At 39.4% G+C, this 20,296-nt stretch overlaps 1 protein-coding gene and 3 non-coding genes across 7 annotated transcripts; all 4 read left to right on the plus strand.

Annotated features, from left to right (window-relative positions):
* The first annotated feature begins 1,267 nt into the window (after window positions 1-1,267).
* On the plus strand, window positions 1,268-18,972 carry KANSL2 (KAT8 regulatory NSL complex subunit 2). Of its 4 annotated transcripts, none has more exons than XM_061129023.1 (10): window positions 1,268-1,348; window positions 1,938-2,196; window positions 2,984-3,162; window positions 3,643-3,757; window positions 6,777-6,944; window positions 7,117-7,279; window positions 8,211-8,307; window positions 11,849-12,102; window positions 17,472-17,591; window positions 18,282-18,972. In XM_061129023.1, the coding sequence occupies exons 2-10, from the start codon at window positions 1,946-1,948 to the stop codon at window positions 18,411-18,413; spliced, it is 1,479 nt and encodes a 492-aa protein (XP_060985006.1). In that variant the 5' UTR covers window positions 1,268-1,348; window positions 1,938-1,945; the 3' UTR covers window positions 18,414-18,972. The 4 variants fall into 4 exon arrangements, with proteins under 4 accessions (XP_060985006.1, XP_060985014.1, XP_060985023.1 ...); XM_061129031.1 differs by having other exon boundaries at window positions 11,849-12,000; XM_061129040.1 differs by having other exon boundaries at window positions 17,472-17,644; window positions 18,282-18,387.
* On the plus strand, window positions 8,399-8,534 carry LOC133049363 (small nucleolar RNA SNORA2/SNORA34 family). The gene has a single exon (XR_009691300.1). It is a non-coding gene; the product is annotated as a small nucleolar RNA SNORA2/SNORA34 family (small nucleolar RNA).
* On the plus strand, window positions 16,384-16,515 carry LOC133049370 (small nucleolar RNA SNORA2/SNORA34 family). Its single transcript, XR_009691301.1, has one exon. It is a non-coding gene; the product is annotated as a small nucleolar RNA SNORA2/SNORA34 family (small nucleolar RNA).
* LOC133049377 (small nucleolar RNA SNORA2/SNORA34 family) lies at window positions 17,919-18,057 on the plus strand. Its single transcript, XR_009691302.1, has one exon. It is a non-coding gene; the product is annotated as a small nucleolar RNA SNORA2/SNORA34 family (small nucleolar RNA).
* Window positions 18,973-20,296: the final 1,324 nt, after the last annotated feature.

A 20,296-nucleotide genomic window follows, 5' to 3' on the forward strand; every position in this document is an offset into this window, starting at 1 on the left:
AGCCTTCCTTTCCCCGTCTTGGTTTTAATCACTTCTTGTGCCTAAACTTCTGTTCTGGAGCTTTGTACATTCTCTACGGTCACCATGCTCACCGGCTCATTGGTAGTGGAGAAATAGCTTACTTAAACTGACAGCAGATACAAGAGTTTGGGAAGGTTGGGATGCAAAAAAGATAAAGAAGGGTTATGGAGAGAAAAGTTTGGCTCATGTCTACCAAAGTCCTGGTGAGATGAAAGATGTTTTTAACTAAAAATCCTTAAAGGATTATAAGATTGGGATTTATCTGCCATTCTATATACCTGCGTTATTTAGCATGGAATTGTAGAATATTTTAGAGAAGCAAGGCCTCAACTAGAACTCATCTACTCAATTTTCTCAGAACTCAATTTTCTCAGTCCAAAAAGAAAAAAAGTGAAAGTGAAGTCGCTCAGTCGTGTCCGACTCTGCGACCCCGTGGACTATAGCCTACCAGGCTCCTCTGTCCATGGAATTTTCCAGGAAAGAATTCTGGCGTGGCTTGTCATTCCTTCTCCAGGGGAGCTTCCCGACCCAGGGACTGAACCTTCCCGACCCAGGGATCGAAAAAGTGCTGGCAGACACTTTTACCATCTGAGCCATCTGGGAAGCCCTCTCAGTCCAATGCACTTCTCCATGGAAAAGACAAGGGATAAAGAATGAGTGTTAGTCGCTCAGTTGTGTCCCACTCTTTGCTACCCCTCTCCGCCAGACTCCTCTTGTCCATGGGATTCTCCATGCAAGGATACTGAAGTAGCTTGGCTTTCCCTTTTCCAGAGGATCTTCCCAGGGATAGAATCCGGGTATCCTGCACTGAAAGTGGATTCTCTACCGTCTGAGCCACTGGGGAAACTCAGAATAAGGGCTGGGTTCAAATTCACCTCCTTGCACTATTTACTAGATATGGGCCCGTTCTATTCCTCCATTATCTTATCTGTAAAATGGAAATCATAGTTTCTACTTCTTAGGGTTCTGAAAATTTAAAGTTTATATGTGTAATTTCCCAGGCTCAGTAAATACTTGAATACTTTCAAGTATGAAATCCGCCTGGACATCAGCCACGATCGGAAATGGAAAGAGCCGTACCTACCGAGGAGGTCCCACAACCCACGCTCCCTCCCCCTCACTCTCTGGAGCTGAGTTGCTGACAGACACCTCTTCTAGCCACCCAGCCGCGCCTTTTCCCAGCGCCCCGCCCCCTGAGCTCGATAGATAGCCAATGGTGACACAGAGTCGTAGGCTCGGTATCCAATCAGTGACTGGGAGCCCGGAAAAGAATGGTTAGAGGTGGCTGGCGCTGCCAGAAAGCGAGTGGCGCGGCGCAGCGGCAGAGGTAAGATGGCGGCTGTGCTTGCTCTTCGCCTTTGGAGTTAGGCTGCTGCTTCGCCCCTTCTGTTTTTTTCCGAGCTGCTACTCTGTCTCAACCAGCGTCAGGGTCGCTTTACTCCTCTAGGCTTCCAGGACCCAGATAAGCCGGTGCTCGGAGTCTTAGGACAAAATGGCGCTTGCACGGGCCTCCGAGGATGGGCAGGGCCCAGCCTTCAGCTTTGAGGCGGGCCGGGACAAAGGCGGCATGCGGGGAGGCGGAGGCCAGGGGTGGGGCGGGCGGCTCTGCGGCGTTGCGGCGCGGCGTGGGGCAGGAGCTGGCGCTTCCGCCTCTTGCTGCTTCTCCCTCGTGGGGGGACCGTGCGCGCTCTTGAGATACTTTCAACGTGGCTGTGGTCAGAGTTAGGGGACGGCTTGGACAGAGAAGTTGAGATGAGGCAATTTCAGTAACATCTTGGTAGACCTGGGCAGAAGGGACTTAAGGAGCGAGACTTCCGCCTGGCGTTTTTAGAAGCCGCGCGCACTCTGCCCGGGTATTGTGCTACTGGGCTTTTCGGGAACGGTAAGGGCTGTTTGATCTTTGTGCGACCCTGCAGGTTTTGGTATGAACAGGATTCGGATTCACGTCTTGCCGACCAATCGGGGGAGGATCACCCCAGTGCCCAGATCTCAGGAGCCCCTGTCTTGTTCGTTTACTCATCGTCCATGTTCGCAGCCTCGTCTGGAGGGGCAAGAATTTTGCATTAAGCATATCCTTGAAGACAAGAATGCGCCTTTCAAGCAGTGTAGCTATGTATCGACGAAGAACGGAAAAAGATGTCCCAGTGCTGCCCCAAAGCCTGAGAAGAAAGATGGGTATGTGTGTGTTGTGTATATATATATAGAGAGAGAGAGTTAGATACCTGTCGTATGTACTTTTAGCTTTTAAGTGAGAGGAAGATGTGGCAGGATGTGGCCTTGGAAACAGCCGCCAAGTTTTTTAGGTCACGTGTTTGTAAAATTGAAGTTATGGGTATATCCTTGGAAAATTTTTTAAAATGGTGAAAATGAGGAGACATCTCCTAGTTGGGCCATTTTATTATCTCTTTGGCTATTTTACTTTACCTGTAAAATATTCTTAAGCATAGGTTCCATGGCTCGTTTGGCTGTCCTTGAATCTTAGGTAGTGCAAAATTGTATACATGTGTATTTTTCTAGGAAAAGTTTTCATCATTTAAGCAAAGTATCCATGCAGAAATAATTTGGCTAGATAATTCTGCATTGTGTCCCACATCATACTACCTGCAGTGGATTGATTTTGAAGTGTTACAAAATGTAAAATTGCTTTCCAGAACCAATTTTGAGAGATGAAAGTGGATCAGTGTGATTTGTTGCAAAATGATAGCAACATTTTTATAGTTGGAATATTTCCTTAGATGGATAGATCACTAGGGTATGTTAACCTGCATTACCCTTCAGTAATACCAAATGAGTTGACCTTGCCTGTTAAATTATTCTGCCTCACTAGCATTTTTAATCTCTAAATGAAGATAAGAGTCATTTTAATTTCCTGAAAATGATCTAAAGATCACTGTCTGTGGAAATCATTGAGCTCTTGTAAGAGGGAGCATGAGTATAAAACGTTAATATTTTGTCTCCTTAGGGCATCCTTCTGTGCTGAACATGCTCGTAGGAATGCCCTGGCACTTCATGCGCAAATGAAAAAGACCAATCCAGGGCCTGTGGGTGAAACACTCTTGTGCCAGCTGAGCTCATACGCTAAGACAGAGCTGGGATCTCAGACTCCAGAAAGTAGCCGCAGTGAAGCCAGCCGAATTCTGGGTAAGGATCTTCTCTCTCATAATGAAAAAACAAGAAAGTTAACAAAGAACTTTGGTTTATCTCAGTGCCTTAAACATATGTGGCACTTGAAAATACAATAAATTCTCAGTTTGGGAGAATTCAGGACTGCTGCTGTTCACCAGTCTTTTTGGTTTTAAGTAGTGTGTGCTTAGGTTTACTTTCCTGAGTTTGTGACTCTTATTAGTGCTATTTTTATACTTTGTTAGGTAAGATAATTTCAGGAAACAGAATAATTTTGAGTTGACCTTTCTGTCCTTTTGAGGCTATGGTTAACTCATTTGTGTTATAAGTACTTATACTCAGGAAGTATATTTCTTAAGCCATTTTTATTTGCCAGTGCTTCTGTATTAAGCATTTTTAATATTAAGATTTGGATTGGTGTGTTAAGTAATCTAGTTTTGTGTGGTGGAGTTACAGAGGTGGGAAGTCTTAATGGCTGCTCTCCCTTCCTTGCCTCAGATGAAGACAGCTGGAGTGATGGGGAGCAGGAACCCATTACTGTGGATCAGACATGGAGAGGTGACCCTGACAGTGAAGCTGATAGCATAGACAGTGATCAAGAAGATCCCCTAAAGTAAGTTGTAACTCCACATAGGGCTTTAAAATATGTTAGTAGGTAGTATGTGGAATGTAGTACTGCATGCTGTTAATAGATTAATAAGCTAGGAGGGTTGAAGATAGCTTAGCCATTTGTGAACAGTAATAGCTTCTGCATATTAAAGTGTCATTGTTCATCACCATCTTGCCTCAGAGTAGGATTCGATGCTTTTTTAGAAGTCTTGTAGTTTGGGAAAATTTTTGGACATCAAATTCTACATGTGAGAAAGTGCAGGGGGGAAATAGATTTCTCGGACATAGGAGCTGAGAGATGGGTGGAGATCAGAGAAGAGAAAAGTGATGAGAATTTGTTGTTGACTTAAACCTCAGGAATAAAAAAAACAGATTATATTTGAATAACAACTCCCCCCCCCCCCAAAGTTCTGATTAATTTATATTTTGTTTACCTTTATATGTTTAAGAAAAATTAAAAGGTGTTTAAGAGCTTCCTTTGGTTTTATGCCTAAGAAAGAGAAACTGATTTAGAAACCCAGGAGTAATCATCCTAATTATATCTTACTAAGGTTCTGCTCTTTACTTAACCCACGATTGCTTTGTAGTTACAGAACATTACCACTCAGAAGTCTAATGTTTCTGTGTCTCATAGTTTGGGTTTAGTTTTTGTTTTTTCCTACCTTCTGTCTCTTGATACTTCCCACTGACAGTTTAGGTCAAAGAACTCTTAAATAGTGGGAGGGGTAACGCATTTCTAGATTTGACTGTTTGACAAATTCTTAGAATAGCATCTTCATTCCTTGGATTCTGAAGTTTATAAGAAGTCATTTAGGGTTCTGTTTTCTGAGTAGAATAATTTCATCTATTTTAAGTAATCTGAATATGGAGAGCTATTCAGAAACTACTAGTTTGGAAAGTCCATGTAAGTAGTTTGAGAAGGAATGCTTGTTTCTAGCAGGATATTTTCACAGTAGAAACTTTATATTAAGCCATGGATAGGTAGATATAGATATTATATATAGATATATATATAGATGTACATATAGATAGATATAGATGTAGTTGTAATTTATATAGTTACATTACATTGTGCTTCTGGAAATGCCATACTTGATTGTTTGAGGTGTACGTGCTGTAGGATCACAAAGTGATTGTCTTTTGGTGTGGTAAACACTCAGTTTGGAAGGTCCAGAAACTTTGTGTCTACTAATCTAGAGTGGGTCAGTCTTCACTGATCCACATTTATGCTAACCTGACTTACATACAGGAGATTTGGTGGTTTAGTTGCTAAGTCATGTCCAACTCTTGCGATCCCATGGACTGTAGCCTGCCAAGTTCCTCTGTCCATGGAATTCTCCAGGCACGAATACTGGAGTGGGTTGCCATTTCCTTCTCCAGGGATCTTCCCAACCCAGGAATTCTTCCCAGGATTCTTCTCAACCCAGGATTTGAACCTGGATCTCCTGCATTGCAGGCGGATTCTTTACCGACTGAGCTAGGAGGGAAGCTCTTACAGGAGATTGTTACATGAAACAAAATACCAGTTAATTTTATGAGAAACATAAGTGTTAAAAGGGCTAGATGTCAGTTTCCTCTAAAAGGAACATTCAAAGGGAAAAAACAATTTAACACAATATAATAAGTGATTCCCTTTTTTGAAATTGGTCTAATAATAAACCTAGACTTATAATTGTGCATATCAGAGCAAGAAGAGTTAGTACATGATTTTTTAAATTATAACTAGCTGTGAATATTTGCGGCTCCATCTTTAAATAAACGACTCATTTGTCACATGAACTAGGCCTTTACCTTAGTTAGAATGCTCATTGCCTCCCCAAATGATTTGTTGTAAATTCTAATTGTAGTCCCCAGTTAAATTCTCTTCTGACAGGGTACAATGAAATTAATTTCATTTTAATAAATTAGGTTAAGGCCTCAGTATTTTAGGGATACAGGCATTAATGCAGACATGCCCCATTTTCCTGAATATGAATAACCTCATCACCTTGTTTAAACATTAGATATTTTAAAAATTTTCACATTTTCTGAGTCTTAGATTTTGCCATTTTTATAATTTCAGAGTACTTTGTAGTTGTACTTTTCTTATACACAGGTATTATCTCCTGTTTATATTTAAGAAAAGTTTTTGACAGAGATTATTTGCTCTCAGTCCTAAAGTTAATAGTTTTATTCTGTGTATTTCAGTGATTTAACAGTTAAATTTTAAAGAGCACATACTTTTTGGATTTAAAATCAGTATATAGTTCATGTATATTTTGCCTTTTAAATAATAGAAATAATTTTTACTAGGTCAAAATACGAGAGTATCAAGTCAAGGTCTATATCTAGCTTTTTTTTTTTTAAGAATAAGGTTTTTTTTTTAAGTTTTGTTAATTCATAGTTGGTGGCAAAGCTTAAGTTGATGTGGATCTAGGTCTTTGGCAATTAAGGGTTTCTCCAGGATACTATATTTTGAGAATATTTTTGGCTATGCTTTGTGGCTTATGGGATCTTAGTTGCCTGAACAGGGATTGAATCCAGGCCTTTCAGCAGTGAGAGCGCATAATCGTAACCACTGGACCACCAATTAAAAGTGTACTTTTAAATTAGAAGTTGTAATTATTTGTGATCTTTTGTACTTTAGTTAAAATATATTGAGATATATGCTACTAAATTAACACTTTAATTTACTGGTAAGTGATTTTTTCTGTATTAAATGGAACAAGACTATAGAGTAATAAAAGTTTTGAGTGTTCTGTATCTACTCCTGTTTAAATATAATGCAAATAACTGGGGAGCATAATGAAACATTTTTCCTTCTCCACATTTTGAGATCATACATTGGTATCCATTCTTGGGTATTTTGTTTTTTAATAACAATAGTAAAATGCTGTGAGAACATTCTTATGTAGTAAGGTGATTGTCTCAGCACTGACTGCTTGTTGAATAGCAAACCTAAGTCTAACCTTCACTCTTTGCTGCTTTTAAGCTTGGGTCTTATTGTTGTGCTTTCTTATCCTTTTTGAATCGTCTTATTCTAGACATGCTGGTGTCTACACAGCAGAAGAAGTGGCCCTGATTATGCGTGAGAAGCTTATTCGTTTGCAATCTTTGTACATTGATCAGTTTAAACGACTTCAGCATCTGCTCAAAGAGAAGAAGCGACGTTACTTACACAATCGCAAAGTGGAACATGAAGCTCTAGGCAAGTTTTATGCCAGTTCCAACAACCTGCCGTGGGTTTAATCAACATGTGAATTTGGTAGTTAGGCTTATTTCTTTTTTGTTACCTGGACTGGAGAAGGATTTGCTTTTGAAACTGAAGATGCATCCTTGGTTGCTTGGCAGATAACATCTTGACTGTTTTGACTTTCCAGGTAGTAGTCTCCTGACTGGCCCAGAGGGACTTCTGGCCAAAGAACGAGAAAACTTAAAGCGTCTAAAATGTCTTCGGCGGTATCGTCAGCGCTATGGAGTGGAAGCCTTACTACACAGGCAGCTGAAGGAGCGCAGAATGCTGGCCACAGATGGTGCCGCCCAACAGGTAATTTGTGTATATACCTCTAAGGTGTATACATTTGCTTTTACAGAGTTATGGTGAGCACTGTTGTACAGTTTTGGTTCTAAACTCTAACTTACTAGGCTTACAGGGCTTCTCTGATGGCTCAGATAGTAAAGAATCTGCCTGCAACATGGAAGACCTGGGTTCGATCCCTGGTTTGGGAAGATTTCCTGGAGAAGGAAATAGCTACCCACTCCAGTATTATTACCTGGAGAATCCATGGACCGAGGAGCCTGGTGGGCTACAGTCTATGGGGTCACAAAGGGTTGGACATGACTGAGTGATTAACTCTCACTTTCAAAATTTTTGTTCTGAAATCTAACTTACTGGACATGGGGTATATTGGGCACTTACCTGGGAGTCCAGGGACGTGGGTTTTAGTTCCCTTCTGATCAATTCTGTGCCTGCTCTGATAAATGAACTTCTCTGGACTCTTATTTTCATCTGCATATTGAAGGATTGCCATAGATTTCTAAGTTACTTGGTTCAGAAATGTTCATTTCAGAAATAGGCACAGAACACCTAACAGTTTGGGACTCTTGTTTTAGAAGGCAGAGAAATAAGTAGAATAATAAGAACAATGAACGTCAGTACGTTTGATGAACCAAGTTAAGTGATCATTTTTAAATTTGTTTAAAATGATTTTTAAACAAAACATCAGTAATTCCATTTTTCTCATATTTTTTGAGGTTTAACGTAAGACTATAATTTAAGACAAATAAAAGGTAGTTTGAAAAACAATAGGCCTGTGTATCACACTTTTGTAATATGGAGGAGTTGTGTTTCAAATTATGGTTGGCTCGTTATTTGGACATGAAGTTTAAATTTTTTTTTTCCTTTTGCATAGCATTGGTGAATAAATTGTTAAATGATAGATAATTTATTTTGACTAATGTGTTTTCTCATTTTTTAGGCCCATACTACTCGTTCCAGTCAGAGGTGCTTGGCCTTTGTGGATGATGTTCGTTGTTCCAATCAGTCTCTTCCAATGACCAGACACTGCCTTACCCGTATCTTTTTTGCTATGTTGAGTTTGCTGGCTAATCTGAAGGCTAGTGGGGATCTGTGATAGTTCACTTAATTGAAGGTCTTTGTTTTCTTTTGGCCCTGAATCAAGGCCAGCAGTTTGCTGAAGCTGTTGGTTTCAAACAGGAGCCTAAAGAAGTCTCTTTCTATGGTCTGTTGGCCATTTCAGATCTTCGAAATGTAATGGTCAATTCATTAGAAAGAAATATCTCAGTCATTGGTGATAGGGGCTAATACTTATTTGTAGTTGATTAATACTGGGATTCTAAAATTTAGAGATCCCTGGTTTAACTTTTTCATTAAAATTATAGTAATGTTAAGTCCAGTTACTATAATAAGAGAAAATTGTTGTGTATCCAGAAACCGTGGGATGGTTCTGAACTGTGAGCTGTCTTTGAATATTATCCTTTTGTGTGGTCAGGGCCATGGTTGTATATTTTAGTTTTCATTCAAATGGGACACCTTACGTTTATAATTGGGTTATAAAATTTTTTGAGTTGTGTATTAGATTGTGAAAGTGCATCTACATTATGAACATTGATTGAGAAAAGTCACTTTCATAGTTAATGCACTTTTAAAATATAATCTTCATTATATGAAAGTCATAAATCTTACTGGGTTTCATTTGCCTGGCAAAATATACAAATATTTGGAAAGTAAAATGTACTTACTTGAGTAAGAAGGGAAGGAAAACTTTCTTTTTGGAAAGGAAAACTGATTTTTTTTCTATTCTATTTATTAAATACTTTACAAGTTTATTAGTTATTGTAACAAGTGTTTGATAAAGGATTATGTCCTTGATATCAGTATATAAAATTTTTATACAGAGTAATTAAAAACTAAAGATAAATACTGAAAACATAATTGGGCAAAGGCTATCTACGGACAGATTAAAAGAAGTGGCTGATAGTTGAAAAGTATTCATCTTCACTATAAATAAGTGAAGTAAGAAAACAAGGAAGTTTTTTTAATCTCTGCATTTTGTTTTTCTTTTTGGCTGCACTGCCACAGCCTGAGATCTTAGTTCCCTGACCAAGGATTGAACCCAGGTCCTGACAGTGAAAGTGCTAGGTCCTAACCACTGGACCACCAGGGAGTCCCCTAATCTAGAAATTTGATACTTATCTGTGTATGAAATAGTAAGTTTCAAAAGTTTGTGAGGGAATAGTGAAATGGGCCCTTCTAAACACTGCCAGTGAGACTGTAAAATGACACAGGTTTTTTACAGAGCAGTTTGACAATATTCATATTCTTTTTTTTTTTTCTTTTTTAATGTTCATGTTCTTTGACATCTCTGGGGATTTAAGAAGATAATCAAATACATATCAATATTTTTACATAAAATTCTTCCAACTAGAGACAGCCTTAAAATTTTCAGGGATGGAAAATAGGAAAATTTTGATAAAATGTAGTGTGGAATATGTTCAGGAATTAAACATATTTAAAGTTTATGAATGACAAGAAAATGATAGTGACACAAATAGAATATGGAATTCAGTAGAGTATGGTTTTAACTACATGGAACTAATACTGGGAGGGAATATAACAGAAATGTGACTATTTTTGGATGGTGGGGTTATGAATGCCCTTTTTCCCTCTGCCTTGTACTTTCAGGTTTTCTTCAGTGGCCTTGAATTACTTTATAAGGCAAAAACCCCAACTTATGGATATTAAAGAGTATTCTAGACTTTTTCTTACTGCACTATACTCAGTTTATTAGAATTTTAATATTTTAAAAATGCGAAGTTGAACGTAAAATGTATTTGAAAAGAGAGGGAAGTATTTTTTTCTCTTTTATGCTCTTTTCCTTTACACTCCATGGTTGCCTAAGTCACTTACCCTTCCTTAAGTCCTTATCCCAGAGAAAGATGCGACTGCCATTGGTGACCTGTTAACTCTTTACTCTGGTCTAATGGAGACAGCCCTGGACTGAAAGTGAAGGACCCAGTCTCTAGTTGTAGGTCAACCATTCCCTTCTTTGTCTGTTGTCCCCATCTGAAAGGAAAGGGGTGGAGGAGGGGGGTAAAAGGGTTTTTAGGGATATTGTGATAGTAAATAAGAGGCTTGTGAAAGTCCTTTGAATTACATGAAAAAGGTTCTAATTAAAACATTTAATGGATTAACATTTAAGATTTTGATAATTTAAACAAGATCGGGCTTCTTAAGCACACAGAGATTGCAATTTATTGTTCACTTGAGCATTGATTTTCATTTCAGTAGTTGTTTGTTTACAGTGAGCTACATATTGTACCCTGAGAGCAGTGGTTCTCGGCTGGGGCCATTGTCCCCCATTTGGTAATGTGGAGACATTTTTGTCAGTCACAGCTCTGGTGGGGTTGCTGCTGACATCTAGAGGGCAGAGGCCGGGAATGCAGCTAATAAACATTTTACAGCACACCCATGGCCATAATGCTAGTAGTGGCAGTGCTGTGTAACTCTGTTTTAGAGGGTTTGGCAAGTTCTAAGAATGGATTTAAAAAAGGAACTTTCTTCAAGAGGTTTTATTTGGCTTAAAAATTATAATGTACGTTAGATTTTTTACCTTTAAAAAATTACCTTAAAATTTGGAGGATTAAAAATTACCCATACTTGCATAATTAGTTTCTAGAAAATTAGGTACAATCAATTTATAGAAAATTGTGCTTTCTGGTTTAAAAAATAAGCCCAAATTTGAAGTGACAGTTGTCTATTAATTTAGGGAAAACAGCTGTGTAGGTAGGATATCAGGAAATGCTAAAATTTGAGAAAAATGTATTTTGTAGACTGACTTCTGAAATTTTGTTATCTAATCATGATTTCAATGTTCGTTCATCCTACAGCACTACTTTGCCAACTTGGAAATATAGCCCCTTTCTGCTTCTACCCATAGTAGAAGTTAGGGCTCCTGGAGTGTTCTTGGAGTACTTCTTTCCATGGGCCCTCTTAAAGCAAAGTGTTCCCTGCTAGAGTATGATACCTAGTTATATTACTAGAGCTTCTGTTTTCCCCAACACCCAGCTGCTTTTAAACAAATATATGTAATAAATATTTTGGAAACAAAGTTCAAAATGTTTTTTTAAAAAAAACAAAAACAACTTTTGCCCATCTGCTTAATAGCAGAAACAATATTGTATCTTTTGACTCTGAAGGAGTTGGTAGGGGCTTCTGCAAGCTATTTGCTTTTGCCATGACATGTTTCTTCTGCATAGGTATAGATTTCTAGGATTATTACTGTTGACACTTAGTGCTATGTTTTTAAATGTTTTATGTTTGACCCTCATGGAGAGAATGAGATTAGTGTCTACTCTAGAGGATAGATCCTGAAATGGAGGTTGGGGACTAGCTTTATACTACTGGTAGAGCTAGAATTACTCTAGTAAATGAAAATTTGAGAAATAACTTTAAAAATTGTTACCTGCATTTGATTCTGTATCAAATGTAACTAATAATCTTGTGTAGTCCAGACCTTGAATTTTACATGGCAGACAACATTTTTGTGCCTTCTTGGATAGATCCATTTTATTTCCCTTGACCGTTTTTCTACAGATATTTGTCAGGACACGAATCAGGTTCTCTTCAAATGCTGCCAGGGATCTGAAGAGGTACCCTGCAACAAACCAGTTCCTGTAAGCCTTTCTGAGGATCCTTGCTGCCCACTGCATTTCCAGTTGCCTCCTCAGATGTATAAGCCCGAGCAGGTACTGTCTGTGCCAGACGATCTGGAAGCCGGCCCCATGGATCTGTACTTGAGTGCTGCCGAGCTTCAACCCACTGAGAGTTTACCTCTGGAGTTCAGTGATGTAAGTTAGAGAAGCTCTGCTCTGGTTGGCCCTTGAGGCAAGGCCTTATTTATTAATGGTGAGACTAGGTTAGTCATTTGTGGTTTAAAAAAGAAAAACGCTGATCAGTTTTTTGAAATGATATATATGGTTGTGTTTGTATGTTAACATTCGTTTAGAGACAGTTTAAATTTACAGAAGTTTTTCTGAGGGCCTGATAAGGGAAATAATAAACTAAGAGAAGTTGGAGGAAAGTCTCTTTGTGATTGGATTTATGTAGCTGGGAAATTTGGTGCCCATTCACAAGGTAATTCACTAGAATCTTAACAAATACAAATGAATTCTGATATCCATTCAGCAATGCAGAGTGTTTTGGTTGTGTAGTCAGGGTTATCATTTTTAGATTAATGTGTCCCTCCTAAAAAACAGCCCTAAACTTAGCTCTGCCTGTTGTTTTTCATTTTTGATAATTATTAAAAGATTCTTTTGTGAAAGGACTCAGATATCAGTGAACTCTAAATATTTACTGTGACAACCTTCTAAGTGTATGCACTTCATTGCTTTTTTCAGCCTGCTCCTCAACTGGTCCCAGCTCTTAAGCGCATCTCTGATTGTATTTGCTTCCCTAATTAGCACTACCCTACTGTGTCATTCACTTTAGGGATCAATTGACATTCCTTCTCTTTTGGCACTTGCCTTAATCTTTAGCTTTCTGAATAAAGGTTTTCATTATTTATTATGAACATAAATCTTCTGAATTTAATAAATAAGATGTCTTGTATATAACCATGGCATATTTAAAGTGACAAATCTAAATAGAAAATTTAGTGAAGGTTGCAGTATTGTTTATGTAGGGGTAGAAGCAGGATTTGGATGGCCTCCAGTGTTGCTCACTAAAAAGATACATCAGGAAAGGGTAATATCTTAAAAAGCCGTACTGATTCAGTAAACTGATTCAGTGAATCAATAAGCTGATTCCATGGAATTCCCTGGAGGTCCGGTGGTTCGGACTGGGTGCTTTGACTGCTGTGGCCTGGGTTCATTTCCTGGTTGGGGAGCTAAGTTCGCACAAGCCAAGTGGTGTGGCCCCAAAAGAAGAGTGAACTGAATAAATTTCCTTCCCCTCTTTTTTGATTGTATACTGTCTGTAGGCTTTTTTAAAAACAACCTGATATCAAGTACTACGTTGCCAGATTCCCTTCACATAGTAATGTATATATGTAGAAATTAGCACGTGTTTTATTTAGATGTACTAGATTATTGTTAATTTTTATTTCATGTGATTGTTAATTTCTAGAGTCATTTCTGTTTTGACCCTTTTGTTTCCCTTTTCACTTGTTTTTGTCGTTAATTTTAAAGAGTGTTCTCTCTCAAACTTTTGATGATTTAGATCTGAGAAAATGTGACTCTTTTTGTTGAAGATTACATTCTTGTTTGCTTTTCAGAGAATAATAACACAGAATGTTAGTGATTCTGAGATGTGAAAGAATGTATGAGAAGTAACTTTATTTTTAAGAATCGAATGAGTTTTTAAGAGGGACCTTTGTTGTTAGAGGCTTAAAAGTGATAATTAGCTATTTGTACTTGATCATCTATTATGTCTATATTAATGTACTTTAGATGAACCACATTGGTCATTTAAAAAGTAGTTTTATTCTTTGGAGGTAAAAATTCTCCAGAAAATGTTGAAACACATTCAAATTCAGTTTTATAAAAGAATTTTTGTCCTCCCATAAATTCTGAACATACTAGTCTTCTGGGAAAAAATAGTTTCTTAATTATGTGAATTCCACCCAGCAGTCTACCTATGTTCTTTCTTAGATATCATTTCTGTAACTTAATAATAATTTCTGGTAACTTGTGGGAGGACCAGGTATCAGACATTAATACTTGCCTGTTTTCTGTCCTTTGATCTAAGAATATTTGACAAATAATAATTTAATACCTTAATCCTATTACTTTGAGCTTGCTCTCTTTTGTGTTTGTTTTTTGAGTTCCATTTTTGACATCAGAAATGTGGATTCTATCCTATATTCTGGTATGTCTCTACATATTCCTCTTATGTTAGGCATTTCTGTTGATACTTTCTTCCTTTCTTATTTTAGGTTCCTGTTCCCAATTTTAATTCTCATAACAGACAACATTCAATATGTAAAGAAAGCTTTTTTAGTATCTATTTTTCTTTGAAAAATTTCTGTGCCATTGTCATCTTGAGACTTTGAAATGTTTTGCCACATTACTTACATGGGTTCTTTTAAATTTCACGTTAGTTAATTATGCAGTTGACTCTTGCACAACATGGGCTTGAGCTTGTGTGGGTTCACTTACTATGCAGATTTTTTTTTCAGTGAATAGTTTTTACGGTCTTCATGATCTGCAGTTGATTGAATCTGAGGGTATAGAACCGTGGACACAAAGGGCTGCCTTGAAGTTATGCACTGATTTCTGACTGGACATTGTTGCCCCTAAACCACTGCATTGTGCAAGGATCAAGTGCATGATCATTGTGCATGCTAAAAGAATTGGATAAAACTATTCGCAGTCTTTTTTTTCCCCTCCTTCTGTCTGCAGCATGCAGGATCTTAGTTCCTTGAAACCAGTGCAGGGATCAAACCTGCACCGCCTACAGTGGAAGCACGAAGTCTTAACCACTGGGCTGCCAGGGAGTCCCAGCAGTTAATAGTTTTAAAGGTGTGAGAACACTGGTTTCTGTGTATAGAAGTTTCTGACACATCTGAAATAGATGTTAGGTAGCCAGCTATATCCTTTTCCTTATGTTTCTGCTTAAATTGAGCAGCTTGAAGTCTAGCACATCCTTTATCAGTTCGGTTCAGTCGCTCAGTCATGTCCAACTCTGTGACCATGGACTGCAGCACGCCAGGCCTCCCTGTCCATCACCAACTCCCGGAGCTTACTCAAACCCATGTCCATTGAGTCTCTGATGCCATCCAGCCATTTCATCCTCTGTCGTCCCCTTCTCCCACCTTCAGTCTTTCCCAGCATCAGGGTCTTTTCAGATGAGTCAGTTCTTCACATCAGATGGCCAAAATATTGGAGTTTCAGCTTCAGCATCAGTCCTTCCAGTGAATATTCAGGACTGATTTCCTTTAGGATTGACTGGTTGGGTCTCCTTGCTGTCCAGGGGACTCTCAAGAGTCTTTTCCAACACCACAGTTGAAAAGCATCAATTCTTCGGCGCTCAGCTTTCTTTATAGTCCAACTCTCACATCCATACATGACTACTGGAAAAACCACAGCTTTGACTAGACGGACCTTTATTGGCAAAGGAATGTCTCTGCTTTTTAATATGCTGTCTAGGTTGTTCATAACTTTTCTTCCAAGGGGCAAGTGTCTTTTAATTTCATGGCTGCAGTCACCATCTGCAGTGATTTTGGAGCCCCCAGAAATAAAGTCTCTCACTGTTTCCATTGGAGAAGGAAATGGCAACCCACTCCTGTATTCTTGCCTGGAGAATCCTCTGGACAGAGGAGCATGGTGAGTCACAGTTCATGGGGTCTCAAAAGAGTCGGACACAACTGAGCGACAAAACACACACCCACACACACAGTTTCCACTGTTTCCCATCTATTTGCCATGAAGTGATGGGACCGGATGCCATGAACTTAAGTTTTCTGAATGTTGAGTTTTAAGCCAACTTTTTCACTCTCTTTCACTTTCATCAAGAGGCTCTTTAGTTCTTCACTTTCTTCCATAAGGGTGGTATCATCTGCATATCTGAGCTTATTGATATTTCTCCTGGCAGTCTTGATTCCAGCTTGTGCTTCATCCAGACCAGTATTTCTCATGATGTACTTTGCATATAAGTTAAATAAGCAGGGTAACAGTATACAGCCTTGACATACTCCTTTCCCAGTTTGGAACCAGTCTGGTTCCAACTGTTGCCTCCTGATCTGCATACAGATTTCTCAGGAGGCAGATAAGGTGGTCTGGTATGCCCATCTCTTGAAGGATTTTCCAGTTTGTTGTGATCCACACAAAGACTTGAAAGTTATATTCCTTCCTTTACTTTAATTATCTTGAGGATATGATTCTTCATTTTGGTGATCAAGACCAAGGGAAAGGATTTCAAATTCTTAAGACCTATTTTTAAAGCATAGAATTTCGCTTTTTTCAAGAAGCTGAATTACTGGAGACATAGATCCTCTGTAAAGTGCCTTGAACACAGGACAGTTTAAACCCTTGGATAGTTTTCACTCTTGGGAAGCAGAGTTTAGCAGTAATGCTTAGAAAGCTGAGGCATGAAAGTGAGTTTGACACATTGTCTGAGCTTTTACAGCGCTTTAGGCCCTGAATCAAGACCAGTAGTTTGTTGTAGCTGTTGGTTTCAGACAGGAGCCGAGAGCATTGTCTTCCTGTGGTCTGTTGGCTTCAGCCCTCCTGTGGGAATAGCCAGTTCAATTGGAAGAAACATAGTCTGTAAAATATAATGTTGTCGTGGGTGTATTTTAAAGGGCAGTTGGATTATGTTAGGTTTAAAAATCAGGGACTTATTCTCTGTGGGGATAATGACTTAACCAAAATACTTCCTGGCCATTCAGAAGGACTTTGAGTTTTTTGTCTTCCTTCTTTCTTCCCTGTACCTCTTCCTGTTTTTACTCACTGGCTGGCTTTGCGGCTGTTAGAATATTTATCAAGTGGTCTCATACTGTCCAATCTATTAAGTCAGTATTTCATTTTAATTTATAATTACGCTGCTGTCCATTTTAAATGCATCACTCATGAACTTAGAGGTTGAGTGCAGCTAGTCTTAGAAGGATATGCCTGTTTTGGAGAGGGCAGGGTGCTGCACAGGTCTAGTTCCCCAACCAGAGGTTGAACCTACACTCTTGGCAGTGAAAGAAAGCATGGAGTGCTAACCACTGGACTGCCAGGGAATTCCCAGTATATGCTTCTTTAAAATATTTTTTATTGTAAGATATAATGTAAGATTTGCCATTTTAAAACATACTACTCAGTGGTATTAAGTACATTTAAACTATATTGCAACCATCACCACGATCAGTTTCCATTGAATTTTCCACAGAACTTTTCTCAGTGGAGACAGAGACTGTATCCATTAAACTGTAACTCCCACATTGCCTGTCTCTAGCCCTTGGTAGCTACTATTCTACTTTCTGTCCCTGAATTTTCCTATTTAAAAAATACTCTTTTTAAAGCTACTATAGTGGTCTGCACTTTATATTTGGCAGCAAGAATCAGTACTTCTCGAGCTTGTCCCATTTGTTGCATGCACATTTGTTATTGTTTAAAGGTAGACGAGGGGTGAGGGAAGGATGGGAGAACTGCTGTGAGTTGCTAAAAGTAGGCAAACTTTAGCTTGTTGGCTCCCTCGGTGTTGCTGATAGGCTTTTTTCTTTTTCTTTTCTTAGGATTTGGATGTTGTGGGTGACGGTATGCAGTGCCCTCCTTCACCCTTGCTTTTTGATCCTTCACTAACCCTTGAAGATCATCCAGTCAAAGAAATTGCTGAAGGCCCAGTGGATATTTTGGCAAGTGAAGAATAACTTCAGCCAGGCAGAGAGCTCCACGCTGGCTGTGGTTGGCATGTGCTCCCCGGGGGTTGAGGTTGTCATCACTAGCTGGAAGGGTGCCCCTGGTTGCAGTTTTCCAGATGGGCCTTAGAACACTTACTAGCCCCTGGTCCCCATATCTGGGAGAGCAGGACATAAATTTATTTGGTTAACTAGGAAAGGTTGAGGCAAGGAATGTAGGTAAATTGTTGATACAAGGGAGAGTTCAGTATTGGAATTGTTTTCATCATAAAGTTAAGCACAAGCAGTGTGATTTGGTTTCTTTGAGCTTTGGGTGGGACACTCATGGCCCTGACTGAAGACCTGCAGTTACACTATAGCTGTTGGTTTCAAACAGAGGCCCAGAGCACTGTCTTCCTGTGTGATCTGTTGGTTGTTCTGGAACCTCAGCAGGGAATGGCTATTTCATTTGGAAGAAACAACCCACAGCTTTCCTTTGCATTGAAAAAGCCTCGGGAATGCTACCAGTAATGATTTGTGACTCCAGGAGTCAGGAATAGTCAAGTATGGGGAAGAGCAATTACATAGAGTTATAAATATCTGCTGTCTTGTTCTGGCTACTTACTATACATGGGCTTTATATAAGTCAGATTCATGTTGCAGGCCACAATGAATGAGTTTGTAACCAAACTGACTTTGTTTTAACAGGGCCAGATGCAGATGGCTGGAGATGGGTGCAGATCACAGGGACCTCGAAATTCTGAGAAAGCCCTTGCACCATTGCCTCAGAGTGGAGTGGCTACTGCAAATGGGAAGCCGGAACCCCCTTCTGTTAGTTGATGGCTTGTTCTGGGAACCAGTTGACTTTGGAGGATTTGTATTTCCCATTCTTTCAACAAGTATTTCTGACCCATCTCTCACTATAAAGGACAACCCAGACTGCCTTGTTTTTCTTTTGGGTTATCGAGTGCTCCAGTCAAACAAATGTTGAGGGCAGGGACCAATTGTGTGTACAAGCTGTGGATGTCTTCCCACTCCATGCAAGGGGGAGAGGTAGGTGGTTCCCATCAGAGCTGCTGGGATTGAGAGTCCTGGAGACTGTGCCTAAGTGAAGAGAGGTTTTTGTAATGCTGTTTCCCAAGTCTTGGGATGTTGAGGGACCCAGTGGTTGGTTATCTCTGTCTAGCAGCCTGTATTTTAGCCTTTCCTCGCCTCTCATCCTTATTGGGTACTCCGAAGCGCCTCTCCTCAATGAACTCTGACCCATAGCCTCTGAGAAAATAGCCCACAGGACTGGGCCTTGCTAAACCATCCATCGTGCTTCTAACCTATGTAAATTTCTGTAGTGGCTATCTTATGTAAGATACAATAAAAATTATTGTACATAGTTTCTATTAAATGTTGAAGTGTTATGAAAATGTAGAACAATGAGTTGAATGCATCTTTGTGTTTGAGAGTGTGGTATCTATATGTTGGTGGGGGTGGGTTGGGAGCTGTCTGATGGGAAAGGGAAAACGAGACAGATACACTTAAAAGATTTAAAAACCTGTAATAAGTAAATGGAAAGGGCTCCCTTATTAAAACCTACTTGCCTAGTTAATGGTATTTGCATATTCCTCCCAAATGTCTTGTTTCTTTTTTATCTTCACTGCTCCTTCTTCCCACTCACATTTTTTTCTCACAATTAATGGTTGATTGTTGTCTAAAAATTCTTTTAAGGCTAGGAGTGTGTGTGTGTGTGTGTGTGTGTGTAAAGACTAGGAGTGTGTGATCTCCAGGGTTTTCTAAGGTTAGGAGTGTGTGTGTAAAGGTAGGAGTGTGTGATCTCACCATAACATAATATGACAAGGAGGCAAAAAGTTACCCTTTGTAACAAAAACTGAATAGAGAAAATAAAATATAGTTACATTATAACCTTGGCTTTAGTTTATTTCCTGGGAATGGTCAGGAAGTGACTTAGAACACCTGTCAGATGAATCCTGAGATCACCTTTAATAGGGCTTGCTGTATACCCCAGTTTATTTGTTCCCACTGCTTGCTTTCTTATCTAGTACTTTTTACACTATTCATGAACATCCCTTATGCAGATTGAAAAACTTCTGCAACAAGATTAGGGATTAAAATACCTTCTTCCCATTTTTTTTTTTTTTTTTTGCTCTACCACACAGCATGTAAGAGCTTAGTTTCCCAATGAGACCCCTGCTCCCTTGGGGTGGTAGTGCAGAGTGCTAACCACTGAACTGCCAGGGAAGTCCCATCTTCCCATTGTTTTAAAATTACTGGCAAATTGGTAGCATCCACATCACTCAGTCTGGTGGGTTTATAAGTTTAACAGGTTCAGGTACCTTTGGGTGGGGCGGGGCGGGGGGGGGGGGGTGGTGCAGTGTGGAGTAGAGGCCATGGAACCTGTATCCTAGCACCCAGAGATTTTGATGGCCATTTTTCTGCAAATGCAAAGTGAAGAGTTTGGAAAAGGCTACTACTCTCCAAGGTTTTATCTTCTGTAATTAAGATTTGGTAGGAAGAGACTTACTTGGGCTGCATTATAGCTCAGGAAATGCTGTTGGATGGGAGTCCCTAAGCAAAGGGTTACCTGTTAGAAGACATGGCCTGCCTGTAGTGGCAGCAGCCTGAGGGAGCTCTGGCCTCAGTGTAGATCTAAAGTTGGAGATGGAGCCCTACTTCATCCAGGTGATGAGTCAGTTATCCTCCTGAAATGGAGC

This window comes from Dama dama, chromosome 3 (assembly GCF_033118175.1).
Source record: "Dama dama isolate Ldn47 chromosome 3, ASM3311817v1, whole genome shotgun sequence".
NCBI lineage: Eukaryota > Metazoa > Chordata > Mammalia > Artiodactyla > Cervidae > Dama > Dama dama.